Source organism: Equus przewalskii, chromosome 14, assembly GCF_037783145.1.
Source record: "Equus przewalskii isolate Varuska chromosome 14, EquPr2, whole genome shotgun sequence".
Lineage (NCBI taxonomy): Eukaryota > Metazoa > Chordata > Mammalia > Perissodactyla > Equidae > Equus > Equus przewalskii.
Genome location: NC_091844.1, coordinates 55,785,668 through 55,813,121, shown reverse-complemented (window position 1 = coordinate 55,813,121; position 27,454 = coordinate 55,785,668). Strand labels below are relative to the sequence as shown.

The 27,454-nt window shown below is 53.2% G+C and overlaps 1 protein-coding gene across 1 annotated transcript; it reads left to right on the top strand.

The window, feature by feature from the left end:
• Window positions 1–15,104: 15,104 nt before the first annotated feature.
• PKDCC (protein kinase domain containing, cytoplasmic) lies at window positions 15,105–25,198 on the top strand. Its single transcript, XM_008509952.2, has 7 exons — window positions 15,105–15,886; window positions 20,106–20,228; window positions 20,831–21,102; window positions 21,745–21,824; window positions 22,074–22,181; window positions 23,841–24,014; window positions 24,266–25,198. Exons 1-7 carry the CDS (start codon window positions 15,248–15,250, stop codon window positions 24,349–24,351), a joined length of 1,482 nt encoding a protein of 493 aa, XP_008508174.2. The 5' UTR covers window positions 15,105–15,247; the 3' UTR covers window positions 24,352–25,198.
• The last annotated feature ends 2,256 nt before the right edge of the window (window positions 25,199–27,454 follow it).

The window sequence follows — 27,454 nt, the reverse complement described above, 5'->3', positions numbered from 1 at the left end:
CACCATGGGGAGGAGGATGGGGGCCAGGAATGACACACACTATGTGGGGTTCAGCGGCCATCTGCAGTTCTCCCATCCAGAGCTCAGCATCCGGGTCCCTGAGAGGGCTGCAGCAGCCCTCCTCACGTGGTCTACGCCACATTCCTCACATTCTTTACGCTCAATTAAGGAGAAATAATCAGGGGAGCAAGCAAGGCCACAGCAGGGCCGCCATGCCCCACGCTGCTGGTATCACGTGTGCGGAAGCAGCCCCCCCTCGGTCAAGCCAGACCAAACCTCGGACCCAGGGGCGTTGGGGGAATGAGGAAAGCAAGCAGTGAGAACCAGCATGTCTCTCTGTGCTCCACAGAGACAAAGGGGAGTGAAGAAGGCAGGCAGGAGGGCGGGCATCGGGAAAGAAAAGGAAATGAGAAGGCAAGGTGGAAGCAGAGGGACAGCGTGCAGCAGAAGACTCCAGTCGTCCACTTCTTAATCATGTTACTGCCTTACCACGATCACAGCACTGCATCACCATCCACCACCGTCACCAAATGCCCTTTGACCTGCTCCTGGATGCTTAGAACGTTATCCACCTTCATCAGTTAGTGGCATGCGTTGACTAAGAAGTATGGGAACAACACCTCTCTATGGTCTTCAAAATACACGGTCTTAGCCTGCAGGGAGATGCCATTCTTGACCCCATGGAACATCCATATTATTTCCTCCTCTTGGACCCAACAAGCCTGGTCAGCCAAACAAACTCCTACTCCCTGAAGCCTCTGTCCAAGAGCTGCCTTCAAGCCCACCCCCCACCCTAATCCCCAAAAGGCCTCCCCTGATGTCCCCAGGACACTCAGAGTCTCTTTCTGGGCTCCCCCTTCACCTGGTGCTGTTTTATAATTTTAGGTGTGTATCTCTATATCCCCACTAGAATAAATAATAACTAAATGAATGATCATTATTATTTCTTAAGTATGTTCTACATGAAAACACGAATGCATAAAGATACATGCACCCCTATGTTCACTGCAGCATTATTCACACTAGCCAAGACTTGGAAGCAACCTAGGTGCTGATCAAGGGACGAATGGATCAAGAGGATGTGGTATATATATACAATGGAATACTACTCAGCCATAAAAAAAGATGAAATCTTGCCATTTGCAACAACATGGATGGAGCTTGAGGTATTATGCTAAGTGAAATAAGTCAGAGGGAGAGAGTCAAATACTGCATGATCTCACTCATAAATAGAAGATAAAAACAACAAGAAACAATTATATAGAGACAGAGACTGGATTGGTAGTTACCAGAGGGGATGGGGGAGGGAGAAGGGTGATACGTTTGTGGTCATGGATGGTAATTAGTCTTTGGGTGGTGAAAATGATGTAATCTACACAGAAATAGAAATACAATGATGTACACCTGAAATTTATATAATGTTATAAACCAATGTTACCTCAAAAAGTAAAAAAAAAAAAAAGCATATTCTATGTGCCAGGCACTGTGTTAACACTTGATGGATGACCTCATTTAATCCTTTTAACATCCCTAGAGGTCATTATTATTTTATTATTATTATTATTATTACTACTACTACTACTATTCCCATTACTCATGAGGAAGTTGAGACATGAAAAGGTTAAGTAACTTCTCCAAAGTGACTCAGCTAGTAAATTAAGGAGGGGGATCTTGAACACAGGATTGTAAAATGCCAAAACCCATGCTATTAATCCAACACTGAGATGTTTGAGGACAGGGTCTACATTTCGCCTTGCTGACCACTAAACGGCAAAGAACAGGTGCTCAATACAGGATGGATGGATGGATGGGTGAGGTGGGCTTTACAGAGCTTCAGCCGTGCCTCCCTTATCAATGGATCAAATTTGTGAGATGATTTGTTAGACCAAAGACCCATTCTGTGTTCTTTATTCCATCTACTGTTCGAACACACTTTGTGGCCACTTTGGAGCTTAAGTCTATGACCACATTGCAGCCTCTGTCTGTGGCCACTTTAGGGTCTCAGTCTGTGGTCAGAATTAGGGACCAGTTTATAATTAGGGTGGGAATCTGTCTGGGCCTCGCATGGAGGATCAGTCCGTGGCCGGTGTAGGTCAGAGGAAGAGAACACCTCTCTGCCAAGCTGACTTGCAGCTGAATAGAGAATGGATAGTTCCCAAACCAGACTCCCTTGTTCCCGAGCATTCAGAGGTGGAGAGGGGTGTGTGAGAGTAACTGGGTGTGTGGGATAGCACAGGCGGGGTGCCCTGGGAACGGGGGTCAGGAGATGTACCCACTAATCACGTGCCGTGTGTACTTCGTGAGTCCCACATACTTGCAAGTGTGTGGTGTGGCACATGTGTGTGTGCTATGAGTGGTGGGGCGTTGGGGGTTGGGTAGGGTGTGGGAGAGACAAGCGCACACCTGTAATAACATTGGCTTCAGACGCTAGGAGAGAAGAAATTCCCCCAACTGTTTTATCAGAGCCGAAGTACCAAATTACGTTGTTGTTTTAAATTTGAGCTTCTCTGCCTGCAAACGGGAGGATCTCAGGTTCACGAGCAGTAATGCTTGGCTGGGCCTGGAGCTCTGCTTCCCAGCCCAAGCCCCGCTCCCAGAGCTCCCAGGCCCGAGGAACAAAAGTCTTCTCTCCCGGGGCTTTGAAGTGGAAACACTAACTGCTCCCTTTAATTAGAAAGAAACCCCCTATTGTTCCTGCTTTATTACTGATGGATGAAGATGGGGGTGGGGGGGAGATTCTGAAGAGCAGAGGTGGGGTGGGGGAAGAGTGGAGGGGACACGAATTCTCTATTTAGAAGAGAGAATCTCCACGCTCGGTCTCTATGCACCAAACCAGACCTCTTTGTCCACCCAATCAACCAAGATTTTACAGGGCATCCAGCCTTTGAGTAGATGTTATAGGAAAGATGGAAGACAGAGTCCCAGCCTCAGAGAATTTCCAATCTAGGTAAAGGAGGCAGAACAGGGGGACAAGAAATGAAAGATAATTCATACTAAACCAGGACTGTCAATATAGTCAAGAAGAATTTAGGACAAATAGAACAGGGAGATAATGCCATAAGACAACCTCCTAAAAACATTCCAGGGGTGGTGTCAAGGGACTTGAGCTGGGTGCTGCAGACTGGAGAGAATTGACAGAGAGTACGGGAGAGGATATTTCCATTCCAAGCAGGGTAAATGGCCTGTGCAAAGGCAGAGAAGTGGGAACGGGCACAGCTTCTTTGGAGGACAGGAAGAAACAGGTCTGGCTATCGAGGAGGGTGAGTGCGGGGAACTATGGGAAATCCGGCTGCATAGAGCAGACGTCCCGGAGGAGGGAAGACTCGAAGCACACGGGGAGAACGGCCTCAACAAGATCATTAGGGAACTATGGGGCCTTCTTGAGCAGGGGAAGGACCTGGTAAAAGGTGGCTCTTGGGAAGATTAATCTCTGTGCAGGAAGGCATGGAAGGGAGGAAGAGTGAAGGTGGAGACCAGTTGGGTAGGTCCTGAGGAAACTCAGGTACTGATGGCTTAGACTAAGGTCATGGCAGTGGGACCAGAAAAGAAAAAGTGGCTCTTGGATAGATTTCAAAGGAAGAAATAAGATGTGTTGACAGAGTAGATATAAGGGGATAAAGGAGTGGGAAGACTCAAGGCACCTCCAAGACCTCCAGTCTAGGAGACTAGGATAGTGGTAGAGTGAGGAAGGATGTAGAAGCTTCCCTCTAGGGGAAGTGAAGAGCCAGAGGAACCCCCAAAAGCTTTATTCCCCTTCCAGAGCCAAAAGATGCTCTGAACTGGGTACTCAGATGACAGTAACTCCAGAGCAGGAAAGCCCTGTTCCGTGAGACTGGGCACACCGTTAGTGAGAACGACAACTTTTGTACAATCGTTTTTTCATGCATTTCAAAGTAATTTACACCTGTGTCTCATTTGATCCTCACAACAACCACAGCAGGTATCATTATCTCCATTTTGCAGATGAAAAAACTGAGGCCCAGAAAGACTAAATTACTTGCTCTAAGTCACACAACCAGTTAAGGGCAAAGCTAAGAGCAGAAGCCTTCTGACTTTCAGCCCAGAACTCCTCCCAGTGCCTGTTGGCAGCCCAGAGGAGGAGAGGGGCCCAGAGCTGCGTGTACCCTGAATCACTGGGGGCAAAGAGTCTGGGGCTCCGAGAGACGATCCACCCCAGACTTCAACCGCATCCCCCGCCTGCTCCTCACACTCACATAGGGCGTAAGTCGGGAGCCCAGGGTTGGAAACGCCAAGTCTAATCAGACCTCACAAGCCCACAGATGGTTTGAATCAACGTGCTACCTTGATAGGAATAATGAGGAGTCCTGAAGACAGTCTTATGCCAGCTCCATCGGTCTGGACAGAGAACCACATCTTCCACAAAAAATTTTCCCATCCAGGGTCCCATTACCCTTCAAGTCAGGCAAATCCTTCACAGGCAAGACCCCTGGTCCCACATCACACCTGCTCCCTGGCCCCCACCAGCAGAACCACCCACAGGTTTCCCAAAAACTCTGGCTTTAGGTTCTTATTGGACAAACTCTGACTTCTTAGGCCTTTCTCAAGGCTGAAAATGGTTCCTGGGAGAAATGGGTGACCATGGATTACCAGGCTGGGGCAGGGGGTGTGAGGCAGTATGGCGGGGTGGATGGGCCTAGATCCAGACAAGGCAGAACCAGACAAATGTCCCACTCACTTCCTGGTAGAATGAGGATTCCCGAGGTGCACTGTTTCATTCATTCAAAATGACAAATGTCATCATGACATTTCCTTTTATGGGACACCTGACCTAGGGCACCCAAATCTCCTAAAGCCTGGGATTAATCAATCTATGAGGCCACAGAGTCTCAGGAACAAAACTAGGCCTATGGTTTAGAAAAACCTCACCTCTTACTGAGGGAGCCCGCTGGAGCCAGGCCCCATCAGGGCAGCAGTAGCCCCTCCCCAGGGCAAGCTCAGGCTTGGGGTCTCGACCCCCTAGTGTGGCCCTGTGGGCAGGGACCTGTTTTAATAAAAATTTGGCCCTGCCCCACCCCTTGCCTAGCAAAATTTAATTTGAAGCTTAAAAAACAATGAAGTTAATTTTTAAAAACCTTTCATTGAGTTCCATGAGACCCCTATTAATTTTATTGTTTCAATAAAGCATTTATTTAATTGTCTCCAGAAGGGCCCTGTTAAATGCACAGATGTTACCTGAGTCAGAAGGGAGGGAGCTGGGAGCCTTTTTTTCACCCTCTCCCGTTAGCACGTTAGCATGATTCTGTTATTGGATTAACTGATTGTCACCTTGAAAGTCACAAAGTAGAGCCCAGAGGGGATGAGACACAAGACAGGTAAATTCTGGGGAGCATTTCAGGTCACAGTTGCAGGAAGCAGGAAGCCAGGCTCATCATAGACAGGCTGGGTTTGGTTAAGACAGAAGAAGAAGATTTTTTTCTGCTGATGAGGAGACATTTCTTATTTAGCCTTTGGCACAATGCTGATATCCCTGAAAAAAAATCAGAGGACGAGCACATTAGTAGAAATATGGTGTCCAAACCATAGGAGGGGAAGAACTCAGCTTGAGTCGGATTTTTGGAACGTTAGGTTCAGTCCTTCCGCAATTATTTACTGAGTACCTGCTAGAGGCTGCCACTACTTGGAGCTTTGAGCCTACGACAGTGAACAAAACAAAGACTCTGCTCTCACGGTGCTTACATTTTAATGAAGGGAGACAGACAACAAAAAAGTAAAAATACCACAGACATATAAAGATAATTTCAGACAATGAGAAGTGCTCTGAGGACAAAACAGAGTAATGTGGTAGAGTGTGGTCAGAGGAGACTTGTATGATGAGATGACGTCTGAGCCAAGACTTGAATATACAGAGAAGGAACCAGCCACAGGAAGGTCTGAGAGAAGAGCTTTCTGAGCAGAGGGAACAGCAAGTGCAAAGATCCTGGGGCCCCACTTTGAAAGGAGCATTATCAAATGACTAAGTAATCACAGGAGCATGATCTGGAGAGAGGCCCAGGGGACTCTCTTACACCAAGAATATTTCAAGAAATACCTCAAGACAGAGACTCCATCATTCATCTTTGTGTCCCTGGTTATTTGCTTGGTGTCTAGCCCAGAGTAGGTGATCAATAAGTGTAGGATTGAAAGGGGGGAAAGGAATGAGAGGAAGGGGAAGACTGAACACTTACAGGGAACTTCATTTAGTCACATTATTTTTTAATACAACAACCAATTAAATCAGAAAGAAAGAGAGGGGGACAAAATCTCAGTCTATATACAAGGTCACTCATTACCAAGCTAAGGGGGGGCCTGTGGGGGGGAAGGTATGGGAGACGTACATCTGGGTCCATCTAGGAGATCAAAATATAATTGAAGAAACAATAATAGTAATCACTCCTAACATTACTATAGGCCCTGATTTAGAGCTTACAAAATGCTTTTGCACACATTTACTGTTTCTAACAGCCTCGTGGGATAGAAAATACAGTCACACACCACATAACGACATTTTGATCAATGACGGACCACATATACGACAGTGGTCCCACAGATTAGTACCATATAGCCTAGGTGTGTAGCAGGCTATACTGTCTAGGTTTGTGTAAGCACACTCTGTGATGTTCACACAATGACAAAATCTCCTAACAACGCATTTCTCAGAACATGTCCTCATCATTAAGCAACTCAAGACTGTAACAATATTAGTCAATATTTAACTAATTGCTTATAGGACTTGGCACCATGCTGGGTGATGGGGATATTTTGGGAGCAGAAATCAAACAAGGTCCTGCTTTCATGGGGTATATAGTCCCAAGTAGACAGACTTCAATCAAATGACACAAAGGAGAGAAATTACAACCACAGTGAGGGTTGCAATGGATAGGGCTACAAGAACCCATACTGGGGGTGATCAGGGAAGGCTTCCTTGAGGAGGTGTCTTAGGAGCTGAGCTCGAAGGATGAGTGGAGTAAGTAAGCAAAGAGCAGAGACAAGAGTGTTCCAGAGGGAATAGTAAATAGGAGGAGAGTGCAAGGTGAAAATGAGGATCAGGGGAGGGTAAGTGGGTCCAGAGCAGAGATGCGGGACAGGGCATAGTTAAAGGGGGAAGTGGGAGAGTGGGGCCTCAGAGTACATGGAGGAAGGTTTGTCTTTGGCTTTTAGGAAACTGGAAGCCAATGAAAGTTTTAAGTTATCTTCAAATACTTAAAGAGCTGTCCTGAGGAAGATGGTTCAAGATTTACTGCAATCAAAAAACATCTTGGCTACCTCTAAGAAAGTGAGCTTGTCCACCGGGGCAGGGGCGGGAGGTGGGGGTGCTGGGCCATTCAGATGTCAGGGAGGGGACTACTTTGGTGAGGAGATTGGGCAGCATCAATGACCAACTTTTTCACCATGAAGGATTCCTTTTATTCATTCTGCTGCCCCACAAACCCCAGAGTTTTTTAAAGAGTCTGTCTACCAGGGTACATTTAGATAACATAATTTTCCCCCCTTTTTCTTAATGAACAACCAATCTCATTCATTGGTACAAGACCCCCAATTCATGATATAGTTCTGGTCACAAGCAAAGAAAGTCAATGTTTCCCTTGACTGGGCAAACTTATCATGAAAACATGTATAATTTCCTACAGGCTTTCTGAAATATTGACAAAAGCTCTCCCCTGCCCAGCACATTTGCAGACTCCTGGAGATCTTTGGGCCCCAGGTTGGGAACTACTATTCTAGAGTCATACCCAAGGTCTCTTCCAACCAGGGGACTCCCGGAACCATGAGGTGCAGGCTCCTTGTGTGCAGGCATCTGGGAAATGAGCAGTGGACGTGAACTAAAGCAGTCAGGGAAGGCTTTCTGGAAAAAGAAAGCTTTGAGATGGGCCTTGCAGGATGGGCAAGCTTTGGATAGGTGGGGAAAGGGTAGAGAGTATGGTCTAAGCCTGGTGAAGCAACCAGCCAGGCTGCAACACAGAGTCAGGCAGCACCTATAGATATGACAATAGAAGAGGCAGGTTGCCACCAACTTTAAATGCCACACTAACTTATCCTCCAAACGATGGGGAATCATCAATGATTTCAGAACAGGAAAATGATGTGCTAAAAGCAGTGTTCTTGGCAGATGACTCCGGTGCCCGTACATGCTTTGAGATGGGAGAAGAGCATCAAGGGGTCCCAATCAACAGACCAGATGTGAGAGGAAGAGCCTGGACTGGGGAGGATGGCAGTGAGGAAATAAAGGAGCAAATCCAAGAGACATTTTTTTAAAAGCACAGGACTTGAATGAGTTTGGAAGCATCAGAGAGACTCTGAGGTGTCTTGTGCCTGCTGGGACGGAAATGAGACAGTCACCAAAGGAAGCCCATGGTGGGAAGGAGAGGATGAATGCATGGGGCATCTTAAAGAGTCTTTACACACTACATCCTTCATGGTGGTTACCTCTGCAGGTGGGATTGGAGGGGCAAGCAAGGTAGCTTTCACATCATATGATATATAATCTCTTTTAACGGAGGGATTTTGTAGAATTTTTACTTCCTTTTTTGTGCTTCTTGGAATTTTTCAAATAATTATTTTAATTCTACGCAGACTTTCAGAGTCTCATTAACCCTCTGTAAAGCATCACTCCTGACTTGTTACCTCTCCCCCAGAGGGAAGGGGAAAGAGGCAATGATTTACAGGCTCTGCTGGAGTCTCTGAAAAGCACTTCATAGGGGTTTAGTCTGTGGTTTTCCCTATGGGGGAGGGGTCTCTTCAATGTACCTCTTTCTGTGTCTCCCCCTCTCCCCTACTGCCTCCTTCCCAGCAGGGCCTGCCTCCGGCCTTTAAAGGCCCAAACATCATCAGACATCCATCTTTGAAGCAAGATTGCAGTGCTGGGCTTGGAAAGACTGACCCTGGGATTTTTATAGCTGAAATCAGCCCAGCCCAGCTCAGCCCATGAACTAAACTACAGGCAGCAGGACAGAAGATGGAAGAACACAGGCTGCAGTCAGAGGCCTCTGTGTCCAAAGGCCAGCTCTGCCACAAGTGACCCAGCCTCTCTAAATGTCAATTTTCTCATCTTGAAAATTGGAGATAATAATAGTATTTATCTCCTAGCGGTATTAAGTAGATTAAATTGATGATGAAAGGCATTTAATAAGCGTGCTCTATCATTAGTATTAGTAAGAACAATAAAATAATAAATCTTTATGAGCAAACTTTGTTACTTGGAGGCAAAAATAACCTTAATGCACTTGCATCTTGGTTCCCACTGGTGGCATTTATTTGCCTCTCTCTCTCTCTCTTTGACTGGAGTTTTTTTTTCTCGAACCAACAAAGAGCTGAGAGAAGACCTGAATCAGGGCCTGAGTCACTGCTTCCTGATTTCAAGGTGGTCTGCTCTGCCACTTATCATTTGTGTGACACTGGACAGATTCCTTCATCTCAGGAGCCTCAAATCCCTCATCTACACAACGGGTGTAATAATACTGACCTCACAGAATGTGTCAAGAGGTTAGACAGTTCCTGGCACACAGCGGGCTTTCAGTACACAATAGTTCTCCATCAGTGTTCCAGGTAGGGGCCAGCTCTTTCCTGCCTGCCCACCCCATCCCCCAGTCCTTCCACAGTCTCCTTTGTATCAGTCCCCATTGGTTTGGGGTGTATCTTCCCAATTACGCCATAAGCTCCTGAGGACAGAGGCAGGGCCAAGACCTCCCTAACTGTAAGGAGCCGTCTTCCTCTGGGGGAGGCTGGGTCCAGGCCAGCCTGCTGGGGCAGCCAGGAAGAGAATTATCAGCCCTCTAGAGGTCCAGAACCAGATGTACAAACTCAACAGTCCCTCTTTCTTCCTCTTTTCTCTCCACTTTCCAAACCACAGCCCTGAGGCTGCTCAAAAAAGAACTGTTTCTTTCTGTTTGACCGTGGCCTAGAAGAAAAGTTGCCCCATTGACTCAGGGTGCATTTGGCTTGGTCAGAGAAGGTATGTGTTAAAACCAATCACCTGGCCCCTATGCTCCCATCCTATCCCTCTCCCATGCAAAGGCCTCTGGCAAAGGCAAAGGCCTCCCCTCAACTGCCCTCCGCTGCCAGGGTCCATCCATCACTCATTGATGCAATGGTCAGTTCTCCATCCCTCTACCTGCTTCTCCATCTGCCCCAGGGAATAGAGGCCTTGAGATTAAGCCCTCACTGTTCTCCTTCCCATAAACGGTCTTCAGGACCGAGTCTTGGTTCTGGGCCGGGTCCGTTGCCAAGGCAGCCCCCTGGCTCCTTCTCCCTCTAAACAGGTACCACTTAGTCTTCTCTGTCCTCAGCCCCACCCACCCCGCTACTCCTCCAATCAAAGGAAACAGTGGAGGAGGAGGACACACATCTCAGGCAGCCAGGAAAAGGAGAGAAAGAGAAGCTGTCATAGAGCATCTCCCCGGGCTGGTGGGTGAGCCTGAGCAGGAGGGAGGAGTGAGGAAGAGAGAGCCCGACCCAGGGAGGGATACTGAGGACACTCTGGACCACAGCCCTGGAGGCCCAGACAGAGAGCCCAGCCCAGGCAGTGAGAGCTCTGGGAGCCCATAGAGACTTTTGGTTTCTCGGGTCCTGGAGGGCCTCACCTTCTGACAGAGCTGTGGAGCCAAAATGGTTCATGTTCCCATCTTGAGACCCACAGAGAGGGACTAAGCTCTTTTCCAGAAACGAGTGGAAAGATCTCTCCTGAGCCACGGCTTTCTGTCTGTCTTTGCCTGACTACCCTTCTCAGGAGTCAGGGTTTTTGTCTCTGTCTCCATGTTTCCGATCTTTGCTATCTTGTCTCCTCTCTCTTTCTCCCTCTGCCCCTCATCTCTGTCTCAGATAATTTCTTGAGGACTCTGCCTTGGGGCTCTCGCTCTCCAGTGTGAAGGAAACCTGACCTTCATCATCTGTTTTTTATATTTTGGTAACGTCAGCTTCACTTCCTACCTGAGGGAAGTGGGGGTGGGGGAGCAGGCTGCCTGGCTCCACCCCTTTTCCTCTCCCCTCCTTTTCTGAATCCGTGCCCTCCCCCAGCTCCTTGCCCCAGGGAGGACAGAGCTGAGGCCCTCCCAACTCTGGGTCACTGTGGCATCAGGAGTCAGGGCCTGATTCATGGTCTTCCCTCCACAGCTCACCGCAGGGTTAGGAAGGCGGTGAGGCCTCTTCTGATCGACCGCTGGTTTGCTGATTTGGGAAAAAAGTAAAAATTCCAGGCACAGAGAAAGCCCAGGAGTTGAAACCAGGATGGAAAGCAGTTAAAGTCATTTCTGCCTCCAGGCTGAGTTCCATCCAACCAAGATGTCTAGCATGTTGTCACAGAGGTTTATTTGTTTAATATTATTAATACTAGCAATACATTATACATACTGAGGGCTTATCCCATGCCAGGCGCTTTTTTATGTTTTTGCATTTCATTCATTCAACAACTTCATGTGGTAGGTACTCTTATTATCTCCCAGTTTCCTAATGAGAAAACTACTACACAGAGAGGTTAACTAACTTGCCAAAAGTAACTCAGCTAATGAGATTAGAACCCAAGTTTCTCTGGCTCCAAGTCCCAAGCTCTTTACAGCAAGGTTTCCAAGACCTGAGAAACGTATTTTGTACGTTTCTTTTTGAAGTAACAAATCCACGGAACTCTGAGAATATACCTTCAAGATCCCAGGGACCCCTGTAGCCCAGTTGGAGAAGCGCTGTCAGTGACTTGCTGCTTTCTGGGACACCTGGGAGAACCAGCCAGCAAAGATGACGTGGAAAGGCTAGAAGAGGTCATTTCAGGAAGGAGCAACTGGGAGGGCAGCAAGTCAAGAGAGCACAGGCACCAGGCTGGGGGAGTCTGACTCTGTGCAGGGAAATGAAAAGCGGCAACAGAGCTAGGGAGGGGCAGGGCTCAGCTCCCAGAGGCCGGAAGGCCCAGTTCAGTTTATCCTCCAGGTTTCTGAGCAGGAGAGTAATACTCCAAAAGAGGTGTCTGAGACCTGGGCGGGAGGGAAAAGGCAGACAGTAAAGAGGCTGCTGAGAGGTTAATACTGCAATCCTGGCAGCCTGGGATGATCTGACAGCACGTGCAGAAAGGGGGATCTAAAAAACATTTCCGAAGAAATGTAGCATTCTGGAGTCTGGGCCATCTGCCTCCTTCCTAAGGATTGCTCTCCAAGCTGGTGTTTGGGTGGGTGGGTGGGTGGGGGTGCTACAGGCAGAAGAAGGAGCAGGAACACTTGGTGTGTCTGCAGCACAGAGCCTTCGTACTGGCAAGCACTCTGGTCTGAGGGCTGCTGTGGCCCTGAGTCACAGCTGGAGGGGGACTCTGTGTGCGAAGCTGGCACTCAGCGTTCTGAGCTGGACACTGGCCTGACGACTCTAGCCTGGGAGGCCCCGCCAGGTCTCGGGGCAGGCTGGGCAGGCAGGCTGTAGATCTGGAGCCTTAAGCAGCTTTTTGTGTCTTTTTCAATTCTTTGAAATGATGATTCCTCTCCCTGGGTGGCAAAAAAAAAAAAAAAGCAAACTAGCAGAATTTGGTTAAGAACTCAAGAACTGCCAATTCAGAAACTCTAATCTGTTCAAAAAGTTCAATCTCTTTTTTTCAGAGGCCAAAAACCTATTTCCATCAAAGATTGTATATGTCTGTGTGTCTGAGGGCTGGTGAGGGAGACCCAGTGAGTGTGAGCAGGAGAGAGCTGAAATGCCTGTGTTCCTGCGGGTGAGGCTACTGCTCCGTGGGCTTGTGTGTGTGTGTGTTGTACGTACATTTGTGCCTGTTTCTCAGGCCCCCGTGTGCACTGAACTTTCAAACCATAACAGAAACACTGGCGCTTGGCAAAGATATCACAGGAATAATTATCTAATTTCAGAACATGTTATTATAATACCTACATGATGTGTAACGAACTTAACAATGTTCGCGTTATATTCACCAACTCTGAGTTATAGACCCACAATGCCAAGTCCTACCTCAGCACTTCTCCAAGAACCCAGAGCAGAGCAGGCCCCAAAGAAAGCTCTCTAAGGAATATTCCCCCCACAATGGCTTCCTCATGGATCAGGAGGCTGGGTAGACATGAGGAAATCACTGGAAATCGCTGGAAGGGGGTGAGAGCCTGTCTTGGGATGGCAAATCTATTTCTCCCAGAATTCCTGTTCCTCCCCAGCAGATGAGTGTCCAGAACTGGTAAGGAAACAGCCATATTGGGGTCACAGAGGCAGACAGGCTTCCCCTGACTCAGCTGTGGGCCAGGGGTCCTCATGAGCGGCAGGGCTCCCGCTTCCTGAGGCGGCTGGGTTGGACTGAGGCTGTGTGTGAGGGGAATGTTTGCTGTTTGCTGCTGCTCCCTGTTGACTTTAGCCAGTAGCTCTGTTTACAAACCCAGGTTGGTTTTTCCAGCACAGTTAATTAGACCAAAGACATCTGGTGTGAGGGCTGGGGAGGGCATCTGCTCAGAGCCTCTCCCCCCATCCCCCAGCAGCCATGGGCCAGTGCAGAATAGAGCAGCTAAACAGGACCAGACCGAATTCCACCAAACCAAAGGTTCTCAGGAGAATCGTGGCTTCTCTCACTCTGCTGAGTTAAACTGGGCTCCAACTCTCGGAGTCTTAGGGGACCCCAGGAGTCAGGGCTGGATGCCCCTACCTCAGTGGGATCACAGGCTGGAGAGCAAGGATTCAGTCCTCTCCTCTGCCCTTCCATGTCCACAGGAACCAGGCAGAGATTCCTGTCCCCTCTCTCATCACAGTGAGTCTGCATTCTGTAGGAACACCAGACCTCTTCAGCCTCATGCAGGAAAGTCTCCCCTTCCTGGACACCCCCTCAGAAAAGAGGCTCTGGGCCCTCCCCTTCCTCCCTGATTCCTCTCCAGCCAATCTCTGACACAGCGGGGAGGAAAGAGATTAACAAATCCAGGAACAGAGGGAGGCAGAAAGGTGCCCAGCAAGGGGAGAGGATCTGGGTGGACAGTTCCAGGGCGGTGGGGAAGTGGAGTGCTGGGAGGGGGAGGGGCAGCGGCTTATCTCTCCCAGGAGGGGGGAGCTCACTCCAAACAGCTAATGCACTGGCGTGTGAAAGCCCCTCAATTAGCACTAATGATGCAATCAGGGAGGGAGGAGGAGGGGCCAGAAGTGCTGGTAGAGTCTGCACCAACTTACACGCACGATATACATTTCCTTCCTCGGACACAGTGGCCCCTTCAGACACACCAATGCACACACTACACAGACAGTCTGCACCACGCACGTCCGTGGGTACAAAAGCACTCTTTGCACAGACTACTAGCATGCATATGGTTCGTGATCCGCTGCTGACTGCGTCTGACTGCGGGGATCCCGGGGGTGGAGGGCTGGGGGAGGCGTTAGATCTGAGGCTGTAGATCTGAGGCTGATTAGAAATCAGAAAGACTTGGTGGAGAAGGTTGAACAGGGCATCTCCGAAAACCGCACGATTATTTCTCTGATCCCAGGGTTCCCGTCCCATGCGCGCTCGCAGGTGCCCGCCTCTGAGTCCGCCTCCCCCTCCCGCCCCGAAGCCCGGACTGGGCGAGGAGCCGCCACCCCCAGCCCCACCCGCGGAACGTGGGACTCCGGCGCCTTCCCAGCGCCCAGCCCGCCCCGAGGCCCCGGCTCCCAGGGAGGGCGTTCTGGGATCGCACGGATCCCCATCACCCCCGGCCCAGCTGTTCGTCTCCTCCGGAGCCCGTTACCCGCCGGCCTCGCCCCTGTATCTTCGCCCCACCCCGCCCGGCTGGCTCCGTAATCCGCCTCCTGATCCCGTTATCCAGCAGCCCGGGCCCCGTTATCCGCCCTCGCGCTGGGCCCGGAGCCCCCGCGCGTCGCGGGGCCGCCGCCGCCCCCTCCCCCTCTCCCCGGCCCGCGTTCTGGGGGCCGCGCGCTGGCCAGGGCCGGAGCCGCCTCCGCGCCGCTTCCCAGGCCCGGCTGGCCGCGGGAGGAGGGCCGGCTGTCAGTCAGCGGGGAAGGCCGGGCCGGGCGGCCGGAGGGGGCGGTGCCGAGGCCGGGCTCGGGCCCGGAGCTGGGAGGCGGAGGCGAAGGGGGCGGGGGCGGGGGCGGCTCCAGGCCTTATAAGCGGCGGGGGCAGGGCAGGAGGGAGGCAAGTGTCAGCCCGATGTGCCGCCCGCGAGGGGCCGGGGTCGGGGCCGCCGGGGCCATGCGCGCGGGCTGGGCAGGGGGCCGGCGGGGCGCAGAGCGGAGCCGCCTCGGAGCCTGAGCCTCCGGGGGCCGGGGCCGGGGAGCCGCGCGGGGCCGGCCGGCCGGGGGGAGGGGAGCGATGCGGCGCCGGCGGGCGGCGGTGGCCGCGGGTTTCTGCGCCTCCTTCCTACTGGGCTCGGTCCTCAACGTGCTCTTCGCACCGGGCTCGGAGCCTCCGCGGCCAGGCCAGTCCCCCGGGCCCTCGCCAGCCCCGGGCCCGGGCCGTCGCGGGGACCGCGGGGAGCTGGCCCGGCAGATCCGAGCGCGCTACGAGGAGGTGCAGCGCTATTCCCGCGGGGGCCCCGCGCCCGGGGCCGGCCGGCCGGAGCGGCGGCGCCTGATGGACCTAGCTCCTGGAGGGCCGGGCCTGCAGCGTCCCCGGCCCCCGCGGGCCCGGCCCCTGCCCGACGGCGCTCCGGGCTGGCCCCCGGCTCCCGGCCCGGGCTCCCCCGGCCTGGGCCCGCGCCTGGGCTGCGCCGCGCTCCGCAACGTGACCGGCGCACAGTACGTGGGCTCCGGCTACACCAAGGCCGTGTACCGGGTCCGCCTGCCCGGCGGCGCCGCGGTGGCGCTCAAGGCAGTGGACTTCAGCGGCCACGATCTGGGCAGCTGCGTGCGCGAGTTCGGGGCACGGAGGGGCTGCTATCGGCTGGCGGCCCACAAGCTGCTCAAGGAGATGGTGCTGCTGGAGCGGCTGCGGCACCCCAACGTGCTGCAGGTACGAGGGTGGGGGCGCGGGGCGAGGGTACTGGCTGGACGTGCCCAGGCCCCGTCACTCTGGCTGGAAGAGAACCCTTGGTCTTGTAGATATGAAACGGACCCCCAGCGACTGGTGCCCAAAGGCAGAACCCGGACCATGGCCGCTTCCCACTACACCGCCCTCCCTCTCACTCCCTGGTGGGCGTCCCTTTACAGAGGGACTCCTGGGTTTCTCAACTTCCACACCATATCCCTTGAAGACAGAGGGCAGAGAGGGGTGAGGATGGGGGTCCGTTAGGATTTAGGACCCTTCTTCTGCCTGAAGCTAGGGTGTTGAGCACCAGGGAAATGACCCCAAGGCAAGACACCGAACAGAGGTCATCTTTGAGTCAGGATCCCGACTGTAGTGATAGGGTCCCCTTTCTTGAAGGAATCTGAATCCCACTTCTCTCAGTTTCCACACAGTTCCTTGCCTGGCTTTGAAGATGGGGTGGGACAGCAATGGGGTTGGGAAGGGCTAGCAGGAGACTGTGTCAGGCTTGATTCTCAGAGAATATCCCCACCGCTTACCCCAGAAGCCACTGGAAGAACAGGCGGGGTTGGGGTAGTCATCCAGAAAATGCACAGCCCTTCCCAGAAGTGACCCCGGGGTTCTCCAAGCCTTAAAGTAGGCCCTGAACCACTGGGGAAGCCCCAGGGTCTTAGCTCGGTGCTCAGGGGACAGGCTGAGGGCCTGGGGGTCGGAATGTCACATTATCTGCGCAAATGTGGCCAAGAAGCTGGACGATTGAGAAGGCCAGATGCCCAGGTTCCTACTAAATGGGACTCTGTCTTTCCTGTTCACTGGGGGCAGAGGGGGAAGATGAGACCCCACCTTGTCCCCTCCAGGCTAGACTAGGAGAAGGGCCTCTTGCAGTCCCAGCACTGCCCTAACACACCCACTTCCTCCTCTGCCCCAGCTCTCCGTCCTTGAGTTGGCCCTAGGATTAGACAGACCATTCCCTTTGCACATGTCTGAGCAGACTGAGAGGGGAATCCCTGCCCACTCTTGGCCCCGGGGAGCATAGGGTGTGTGCAGACTCCCCAGCGCAGGAAGCTTGCCCACACCTTCGCCCTCCGAGCCCACTCAGATTAACCTTTCTGCACCCAGCAGAACTGACCAGAAATGCAGGGGTCCTTCCGTCCTTTCCTCAGGAGTGGGAGAGCCCCCCCGCCTGGATGGGCACTGCAGAATCAGAGATATGGGCCAGAGAGCTCTTTCTACTCCTGCTGGCTCCCGGTTTCCCCAGGCTACCCCAACCCTGGTCAGACACCTGTGACCGGGTCCCAGGCCCTGAACGGGTTGCAGGAGGTCGGGCAGAGCCAACGGTTGTGAGTGGTTGCTCCTGGTTGCACTGCCACTGTGTCTGGAGCTTCGGGAAGTGAGCTGCTGGTTACGTGGCCATTCGAACTGGGAGGATCTTGTTCTCTTCGCTTCCCAGGGGCTCTTGGGAACTTTTTGGAAACCCTGAGGTGTCAGCCAGATTCTGAGGCGGTGGAGAAGATCTTGAGTGACTTACCAGGACATTAAGTGTTGGTTAGATGACTCGAGACCCCCCCACCCCCCTTAGGACAGGTTTGAGGCTTGCTGTGCTTTCCTGTCTCTTAAGGAACTTCTCTCTCTGTCACTTACCCCACCCAAACTGCCTGACAAGCATCCAGCTAACCGCCCCACACCTATCACAGAATGGTCCTCCACTTTAATGTCAGGGCCCCGGCCCAATGCTGAAGATGCCAAAGAAAAAAATTGCAACTGAATGGTTTTTGCGCATTCCCTCACTAGACCAAGACTGGGTCTGTCTGGGGTTGGGCATGTGACTCTTACAGGGACAGAGACTGAAGTTAATTGCCCTAGGGCACAAGTGTTATAAGGTGGGGAGGGTCCCAGGTCCTTTCTGTCTGGCAAAGGTAACAAATTATCATTAGGGGGAGGCAGGGGTCCCTTAGTGTGAGTTTAGGGACTGTTCTGGGGGATGGGCGTCCCACATTTATTCCCCAACCCCTGGGAGCCCCAGGCCAGGCTCCCTCTGACTTCTTCACTTCTTCAGCGGTGCCCCCTCTGCTGCCAGGGAAGCCTGCCGTGGGGTCTTCTTGCTCAGGAGGCTCCAGTTCGGGTATGCGGGGGAACTAGAAATAATGTTGTTTTAATACCTCGTCAGCATTTAAAATTTCAAAACCGTTTGACTGTTTGCTGAACTGGGGAGGAGTCAGAAAGTGTTTCTTAGAGTTCCTGCTCCCCCAGGCTGCCAAAGGCCCCCTCCTGCTCTCTGGGAGCCCCACAGTTGGTGCTGTGGCCTCTAATAGAAGATGCTCAGCACAGCATGTCCCACTGGGCACCTCCTGGTGCTTGCTCGGGTCTCGGGATTGCCTGGGTGAGATCTCTCTATCCATCTTCTGTGACCCCTACTAACTCACCCCCGACACACACACACAAACTCCCTCTCAGGATAGATGCCTCTATAGCCCAGGGTCAAAGGGCACAAGTGTCTTGTCTTCCCTCCCCCACCCCCCCAATGTCTTTCGTCCACCAAGACTTTAGGCCTCACATGGGGCCCCCCCGACCTGCTTGGGCCCAGATTCTGGCCCTCCTAGAGTATATTTCTTCTCCCAAAGGAACAAAAGATGCGACTGAAATGCTCAACCTCACACTTCCTGGGGGGGTTAATGGTGTGTCTTTTTATTTTTTCCTGAGGGGTGTTGATTAATACCTCGTTAACAGTGCGTTTAACGACCTCCGGGTGTTTAATAACCTTCAGAAGTTTCCCACAAGGGCTCAGACTCTGGGCAAGAAAATGAGAACCAGGCCCCGGGGCTGCTCCCCTTATCCGCCCCCCAACCTGGATCTGGGGCCTCCCTGGGCTGATGGGGGGGCTGGAGAAGTGGAGAGAGATGAAGAGAGATGGAAGAAGAGGGCGCCTGGGACTGCCCCCCTATCCCCCAAGTCGCAGCCCTAGTGATCTGACAGGGACACTGAGTCGTGCCTTCCCTTGTGCCAGCAGGCCTAGCGGGTGGCTGGCTCCAGAGAGGGGGAGCCGAAAGGGCTCCCGTGGGATGGAAGGGGGCATGTGAGGGCCTACAGTGGAGCTGGGAAGGGTGTGAACGATGGCATGAAGGGTGACAGTATGCAGAGACATCTAGCCTGTGGGCTTGCCCCCTCCCGCCCCCCACCATGCAGCTCTCCCCTCTCCCTACCCCAGCCTGGACAACTCGGCCTTTGTGTTCCTACCCCACAGGGTGCTGGTTGTTTTGAGCACTGTCTGACCCCTAGCTGATGTGCAGTGTGGTGGGAGAGGCTGGGAGAAGCAAGGCTCTCTGTGGATGCTGGTTTAGGTGTTAGTGACAAAATCAGCCTGTGCTTCCCAGAAGCCCCCGACCAGCTGAGCTGTACCCGGCCCGTCCCCTCATCATACGGAGTGGGCAGCCCCTTGTGACCCTGCCCCCAAAGAACTCATCTTCCCCAGAACCATTCCTGACTACCACCACCACTGATGCCTGTGACTCCCCACCCACCAACGTATGCAAAGAACACCCAAGGATGTGCCCTTTAAATACTCTGTTCTTATCAATGCTTGTTAACCAATTCTGAGGGAGCTTGCTTTTCCTCTCACAAGACCTGAGTAGAAAAAAACTGAGCTGCCTGAAAGTGGAAATGATGAGGAATAGACAAGGATTGGAGCAGAGAAGAGGTATAATAACCATTTGCTGGTTTGTCAGTTAGCAAACAGTATTCTTGGAAAGAACCAGGCTGTGGAATCAGAGGGACATAAATTTGAATCCTAGCTCATGTATGCATTAGCTGTGTGAACTTGTGCAAGTAACTTAACCTCTCTGAGCTGGTTTCCTCACCTGTAATTTAGAGATACTTTTACCCTCTATACCCCTTTAAGGTTATTATAAGAATTGAGTTATGCATGTAAAGCATTCAACACAGTGCCTGGCACGTGGTTAGCACATGGTAGCCCGATCTGCCCATTTACCTGAATGGCAAGCCATAAGGGGCTGATGTAGTGAATAGGAACTCTGGCTGCAGAGACAGAGGGCAGGCTTCCCGGGCAGCGTGGCTATTCTTTTCTGGCCTGAGCTGAAGCAAAGGCCTAGGGCTGGCCGAGCAGAGGGAGGGGGAGTCACAGCCCAGCCCTTCTCCGACCCCACCCCCACCATATGACCTAGTGACCCCCCCCCCCCCGGGCCTTCCCCAGCTCTATGGCTACTGCTACCAGGACAGCGAGGACATCCCAGACACCCTGACGACCATCACGGAGCTGGGCGCCCCTGTGGAAATGATCCAGCTGCTGCAGACTTCCTGGGAGGATCGATTCCGAGTGAGCAGGGAGGAGGGCCAGGGCGGGCTTCTTGCTGGGATGGTTCTCCCTTAGAAGGCCAGCCCTCCAGAGCAGCTTCGAGAGAGAGGGAGGGACACGGACAGAGCAGCGCTGACTCAGCCATCAGCCAAAGGGTTAAAGAAAGAAGCAGGACACAGTGAATCCTTAGGTTTTTGAGCTCCTGCTCCCCAGACATACACACACGCTCACGTACTCACTCTCAGCCTGGCCACAGGAAGGCCAGTGTCCTAGGACTAGAAAAGGCCTTACGGTCGTCTTGCCCCTCGCTCTATTTCCATACCCTGCACTAAAACCCCACTCAAGATGCAACTTCAGGGAGGAGATTCGTCATCCCCAGACTTCCCTGCTGCCCATCTCCCACTTACTCTGTGTTACTTTCAGGGTCAGGCCAGCCAAGGGTTAATAAAAAATCACTGGCTTGCTCTATAGGCCCCTGGCCTCAGCACTTAGTGAGCACTGGGGCCTTTACGAGAAATGCCACCCCCCGAGCTCAGTCCACAGCCCCAAAGGAGGCAGCCCTGGAGACCCCCGGGTCTCCTCTCAGGAGAGAGGCAGTGAACAGCCTTGTGTCTGCCCCTCAGATCTGCCTGAGCCTGGGCCGCCTGCTCCACCACCTGGCACACTCCCCGCTGGGCTCGGTCACTCTGCTGGACTTCCGCCCCCGACAGTTTGTGCTGGTGGATGGGGAGCTGAAGGTGACGGATCTGGATGACGCACGTGTGGAGGAGACACCGTGTGCGAGCAGCGCCGACTGCATACTCGAGTTTCCAGCCAGGAACTTCACCCTGCCCTGCTCAGCCCAGGGCTGGTGCGAGGGCATGAATGAGAAGCGCAACCTCTACAATGCCTACAGGTGACCGCCATCCGCCACTCAGGGAGGCCAGTGAGGGAGAGTGGACCCAGGAGGCATGGCAGGGACACAGCCAACATGGGGTCCAGGAGGTCCACCAGGGCAGGGAGACTCAGCCTTGACCAGTGGAGTGGCAGGGACAGGGCAAGGATTTCACCCAGTTAAGAAGGGAACATTCAAGGCTCCTGACGACGAGGCTAAAAATAGTCAGCTCCAAGGAGAATCTCGGTTGGGGGGTGGCAGCTGGAGGCTTCTTAAAATAGTGTCAGACTCAGAGCTTGGGGCCGGTAGGACCGGCCCTACCCCTTCCTCCCCTGACCCTCCACCTCTAGAAGCTCCTCACTAGGCCCCAGGCATGGGGCTGCTCTGACACTCGTCAGCCAGGGGGATAATGTGGGGCTAAGGGGTGAGGAGCCCTCCGGGGAGGGGAGGGCGCGATGGGGAAAACAGACCTCCGATTTTAGTTTGCTATGAAGTTAGCTGTGGCCTTCGCATGTGCCTGGACCCCTACCGTGAGTCTGGGTAGACTCCATGCTACACTCTGGGGGCATGGCTCCCTGGCCAGATTGGGGTTCTGTCCCAAGTTGGGGTAGAGGAAGGGTCCAAAGGCTAGACCGCCGAACGCATGGTTTCTCTCTGCCCCAGGTTTTTCTTCACATACCTCCTGCCCCACAGTGCACCACCCTCACTACGGCCTCTGCTGGACAGCGTCGTCAACGCCACAGGTGAGGCTTCCAGGGCCCATCTGCTTGCCAGCACCCCGCCCCTCCCCTAGCAGGCATGGGGACAAGAGTGAGCCAGGACAGCACTTGGTCCAGAAACCATCGTTACCCAAAGTGGCATTCTGTAGCAGCCTTCCTTCCCAGTCCGCTGGTCGTCTCAGCCCAGGCTCCAGGGGCAGAGACGGAAGGGCAGCTGGCTCCCTACCTCGGGGAGCACCACATCCCCTCTCATAGCCACACCGCACTCTGCAGGAGAGCTCACCTGGGGTGTGGACGAGACCCTGGCCCAGCTGGAGAAGGTGCTGCACCTGTACCGGAGCGGGCAGTATCTGCAGAACTCCACAGCAGGCAGCAGAGCTGGTGAGTGGCCCCCGTGGGGATCCAGGGCCTAGGGAGGTGGGGCGTGGGTGGGAGGGTGAGTGATCACCCTAATTGGGCTCAGTGGCGCATCCTTCTTCTAAAGCTCGCTTGGAGTGGTGCAGAGGCCACTGGCTGTTTAGCCTTCACTTGGAGGTCTCATCTCCAGCTGAGCTGGAACAACTATAATTCTGCCTTGAACTGGAGGGTGGGCACTGATACCCCTTCTCTGGGTGGCTCCAAACCCTTCCATGTATTGACTGTGTGACTTTGAGCAAGTTTCCTTACACCATAAGCCTCACTTTCCTCATCTGTGAATTGGGTTCAATATTACCTGCCTCACAAAATTCTGATGGGGCTTAAATGCCAGGTGAAGTGTGTGAAAGCAGTGAACCCAGTTCCTGTTACACTGCTGAGGCACAGTATCTGTTTGCTTCTCTTTCCTTCCTCTACACTTCTGGGGCCAGGAGGGCAGCTAGAGGTGGAGGGGGCTCCACACTGAAGCCAGGCAAGAAGCCCCAGAGCAGGGGGCGAATTCTAGCCACTGCTTATGGGCCGTGGTCCCTCCACTGAGGCCCTGGGGTTTAGAGTGGTTGGCAGGGGGGCGAGGGGTGGGCAGCCTCCGTATTCAGGGAGCTCTGGCCGGTCTTAGGGGTGGGGGAGCCCTCGTTAGCCCTGTAAATAAAGTTTAACGAGGTGAACAATGGCTGGCTCTGTCCCCGAGGACGCCGTTTATGGGGCTATAAATCACAGCCAGCCCTGGACTTTGGTCTAGTCCCTGGTAGAAGGAGGCAGGAGGGCGGGGTGACCAGAGGCCCGGGGCTTCTGCATTATCAGTCCAGAGCTGGGGCTCCCCAGGAAGCAGGAAAGACCCGGGTGAACAGGAGGCCTGGGTGAACAGGAGGCCTGCCGTGGAGCAGCTTCCTGACTGAGGAGGTTTCAGAGCCTCTGGGGGCTCCTTCTGTGTAATGGGGAGATCTCAGATTCTTCCTCTGGCCTCCTCTCCAAACACACAAGTTGTGGATTCCCAAATGGTAATTTTTGTGTTTTACATTCATTTGCATGTCTCTTAACTTCAAAAATCCCTGACTGCCTCCCTATTGGAGGAGCTTGCCTCACCTCTCTCCCCAAGGCCAGGAGGAAGTGGGACCCAGGGGTGCTCTAAACTCTCGCTACTCAAAGTATGCTCTGCAGACCAGCAGAACCAGACATGCCGATTCCCAGGCCCCATCCCAGACCTTCTAAATCAGAATCTGCATGTTCACAAGATTTCCTGGAAAGTCCCATGCACACTGAAGTTTGAGAAGCCCAGCTTTCAGTGTCTAAAATGTCCTGACCTCAGCAGCCAGCCGGGACAGCCAGTGGCTCTGTGTGTGCATTTATCCCATGCATGTGCCTGCCATCATGTGCTGACTGAACCAGCTGTGTGCCCTTAGATTTGAGAGATGTGTGTCTCCCAAAAACTAAATCTGAGCTTTGCCCTTACTGAGTGGCCAGCCCAGTTTCACAGTGGTAGCTGGCCTCATCGCCATACTAGGGGCACTGGGCTGGATTTCAGCATTCACCTAGGAAATGAATCTTATAGCCCTTCTCAGAAAGCGGCCCCAGCTCTCACCCCTGGGCACACAGAGTTCTCATTTGAACTCTATCTCCAACCCACAGAGTACCAGAGCCTCCCAGAGAGAACCATCCCCCAGGAAGACTACCGCTGCTGGCCATCCTACCACCATGGAAGCTGCCTCCTTTCAGTGTTCAACCTGGCTGAGGCCGTGCACATCTGTGAGAGCCATGCCCAGTGCCGGGCCTTTGTGGTCACCAACCAGACCACCTGGACAGGTGAGCCAGTGGGGAAGAACATCCTGAGGGAGGAGACTGGACTTCCCTGGAAGAGATTGACAGGTAGCGGTCCCCCATCAGAAGCCAGAGATGTTACGACAAGAAGGCTGAGGTGATGAGGGACACCTCATCAAGTATATATGTCCTCAAGTACAAGTATATATGTCCTCAAGGCAGTGGCATTAGGGAGAGTGGCCCTGCCTCCAGGGAGAGAAACATCCAGTCCTATTACCTCTCACCTCTGCCCCCAGGTCGGCAGCTGGTCTTTTTCAAGACGGGATGGAGCCAAGTGGTCCCTGATCCCAGCAAGACCACATATGTGAAGGCCTCTGGCTGACCCGTCTGAGGGATCCGCTGACCAGCTGACCATCCCCGCCAGCTGGGCTTGCCTGTGGAGGGAGTGACTTGCACTAGCGGCACTGCATGTCACCTAGGAGCCCCTGCAGACAAGGCTGACACCCGAGACAGAACAAGGTGACCAGGACAACGTGCAATAATGCCAAACGTTAAAATGTGAGTTTACCAGTCTAGGTATGGGACTGCTGGCTCCAGGGCCAAGAATCATGGGGGCTGACTGCCTCTCCAACCCTCTGGGCTGCCAGCAAGACTCAGGCTGGTCTCCCCATTGAGGGCTCTGCCCCTCACTGGGACGGTTCTGTGGGAGCCCCATCACTGTGTTTGTAGTGTGAGAATGTAGCCAAAGCCCCTGCTGCTGCTGCTGCTGCTGCTGCTGCTGCTGCACGTGCCACAGCCTGGCGGGGGCTGCGTGGGGACAATCCGTCACAAGTGTTCTCTCAGCCAAGCTCCAGACAGGAGACCTGATGGGGATGCTCTTCCGGGATGTGGGCGATCCCATACCTGGGGAGGCCGGCTCTGGCCACCGGAAGGAGGGCACTCACGGGCCAGCCCAGGGTCGGGGGCAGAGGAGCACACGTGGTATGAGCCAAGACGTGGGTTGAGGAGCAGGTTGCAGTTTGAGCCAGGACCTGGGGTGGGGGTGGGGCCGGGGCCTTTCTGCCTCATTTGCTTTCAGTGAAAGCCGCAAAGCAGCCAAAACCAGCCTCTCCCCCATCCTGGAGTTTGTATATCCAGAAGCTTTTGTACTTCTTGTTCATTAAAATGTTTATTTTTGTAAAAAAAAAAAAAAAGAAATCAATGAATAAAATGACATTTCACGGCAAGGACTTTTCCCAAGCCACAGTTTTCTTGGGCTGACTCCTCACTTTTGTCTTTGGTGTGTGTTTGGTGGGGGGGTGTGTCCTGGGGGATGACGTTTGGAGGAGTGACATCTGCATGGCTAACACTGAAGTCGGCAAAATGTGTTTTCAGGTCCTGTTGCCATGGTGCCCACCTCCTTCCTTGGCCCTCCACATCCCAACAAAAGACATGAGGGCCTCCTTCCCCTGGGGAGGCATTTTAACACACACCGGCTTCAAATATACAAAGCCTTTACCCAAGGGACTGATGTCCTCATGGTGGGACATCGGCCACATCAGGGGACCCCAAGCAACCTCCAGTCGGGTCAGCTTTGACTCTGTACAGGGTTAGACCCGGCATCATCATCGCCACTGCCCACCACAAGGTGCTGGGCACTTTTGTTTTCAGAGCCTTTCTCTGAACAAGAAATATAGCGAAAGTGGAGAGAAAGGAAGGTCTGTGGAAAGACCGGCCCCTCTTCCTAGGTTTTCGGGTGCAGGGTCCAGCACGGGAAGGCACAAGTGTATGGAAGCCCAGAGCAAAAATGAAGACTAAGCATTCTTAGGAAGAGCCCCGGCGTGGATGCACCTTCTAACTTGCAATCTCACCTCTCTCCTATACACCATTCTGTTTCTAGAATCTTCTCAAAGTGCACAAACCTTTCAGGGCTTTCAAAAGAATAAGCAAACTTTAACTCAGAACCTGATTTCTCCTCAACGGATGTGGTTGGTGTAATTTCTCACATATGCGATGTCCCTGTAGTTCTGACTGAGGAGCCAGTGTTAGCTCTGGAAACCTCATCGTGGATGCCAGTCGGACCCTCAAGGTTGCATCTCACCACCACGCCCATCCGCACCCCCCGCCCCCGCATTTTGCCTCTGGCTACCTGGGCTCGGTGCTTGTGGGTAGTGGGGAGGGTCAGAGCCTCCACATCACCACGTTGGGCCCGAGGAGGTGCCACAGGGCTGCGGCAGGAAGGTCTGCAGGGTCTTTGCAGTCAAGAGGGAAACAAAGGCGCTGGTTATAGTCAGCAGAAATGCCCGCAGGGGCCAGGAACTGCGTGGTTCAGTGAGGAAAGAGAAGGCTGAAGATGAACCAGGCACTGCCTTCTGGGCTTCTAGAAGTTTCCAGACAAGGGGTTCACTGGCCTGTGGAGAGGGGCAGGCTCTGGCCTTGGTGAGGTACGATTATCATTCCAATTTTACAGACCTGAAAACTGAAGCCCAGGTCACAGCTGCTAAGGGATTTGGTGAGCATTCACATGGAGGCCTACCCTCCATGCCTGTCTCAGAGGGGAGAATTGCAGCAAGAGGAATCCAAGTTAGTTAAGGAGCCCTCGCTTACTTTGAGTGTGTAACGAACTAAAATGGAGGTCCAAAGCACATAAAACCTTTTTTGAAAGACTCACTTGCAGGTGGCTAAAGGGATAGTAAACAGCTTCTTCCTCGGTGACTGAGACTTCCCTCAGAACCTATTTCTTGGGGCAAAAATGGCCAGGCTCAGTCCTGCAGAGGAGAGAGAAGGGCATTTGCAGCTGGGAATGGAGAGGTGATGGAGTGCCCTGAAAGGAAGGGGATAGTGAGTAAAAGCCTCCGGCAAGATCATTCCTCCCCCCAGATAGCTGGCACTGTACAAGTAGCCACCTGTCTCCCTGGAAAGTGTTCAGTTCCTGGGTACATCTTGTCCCCTTCCTGCAGAAGCCAGAACCATACCCCCTCCCCAAAGGCTACGTTCTTTCTGCTCCACTGCACAGCCAGTGATACCCAGGTCTAGTGCATGACAGAAACGCATTCACCCAACTGAAGCCTCAGGGACGGTGCCACAGGAGGGAAGCTGGAGGTGGGTCCTTTCCAGGGCTGGGGAAGCAGGTAGCAACAGGAGAGGGGCCCTGGTGTCACTGGTCCCCCATGAAGCTCTGGAGAAATTCTAGCAGTCCTGCTTTTTGCTCACTGTGTGATCTGGGCCGTGACAACTCCCTGAGCCTCCTTCTCCTTCTCTGCAAATTTCAGATTAATAATATCAGCTTCACAGGCATGTTATGGGAATTGAATGAAACTATGTACAGAAAGGTCTTAGTGTCAGCAATCAGTAAGCACTTGGAAAATCCTGGCTGGTACTGCCATTGTTGTGCATGAGCTGAGCCCTCCACTTTCATCCACAGCCTGGCCTGGAAGAGTGTCCAGGTGGGCTGGAGAGGACCAAGGCACTGTCCCCCACCCCCGCCCCACCCCATCTCTAGCACC

Coding starts and splice junctions, on each gene's coding strand:
- PKDCC (XM_008509952.2), top strand. CDS start 15,248: ATGCGGCGCCGGCGGGCGGCGGTGGCCGCGGGTTTCTGCGCCTCCTTC. Junction 20,229..20,830: donor CCTGGGAGGATCGATTCCGA/GTGAGCAGGGAG, acceptor TCTGCCCCTCAG/ATCTGCCTGAGCCTGGGCCG. Junction 24,015..24,265: donor CAACCAGACCACCTGGACAG/GTGAGCCAGTGG, acceptor CTCTGCCCCCAG/GTCGGCAGCTGGTCTTTTTC.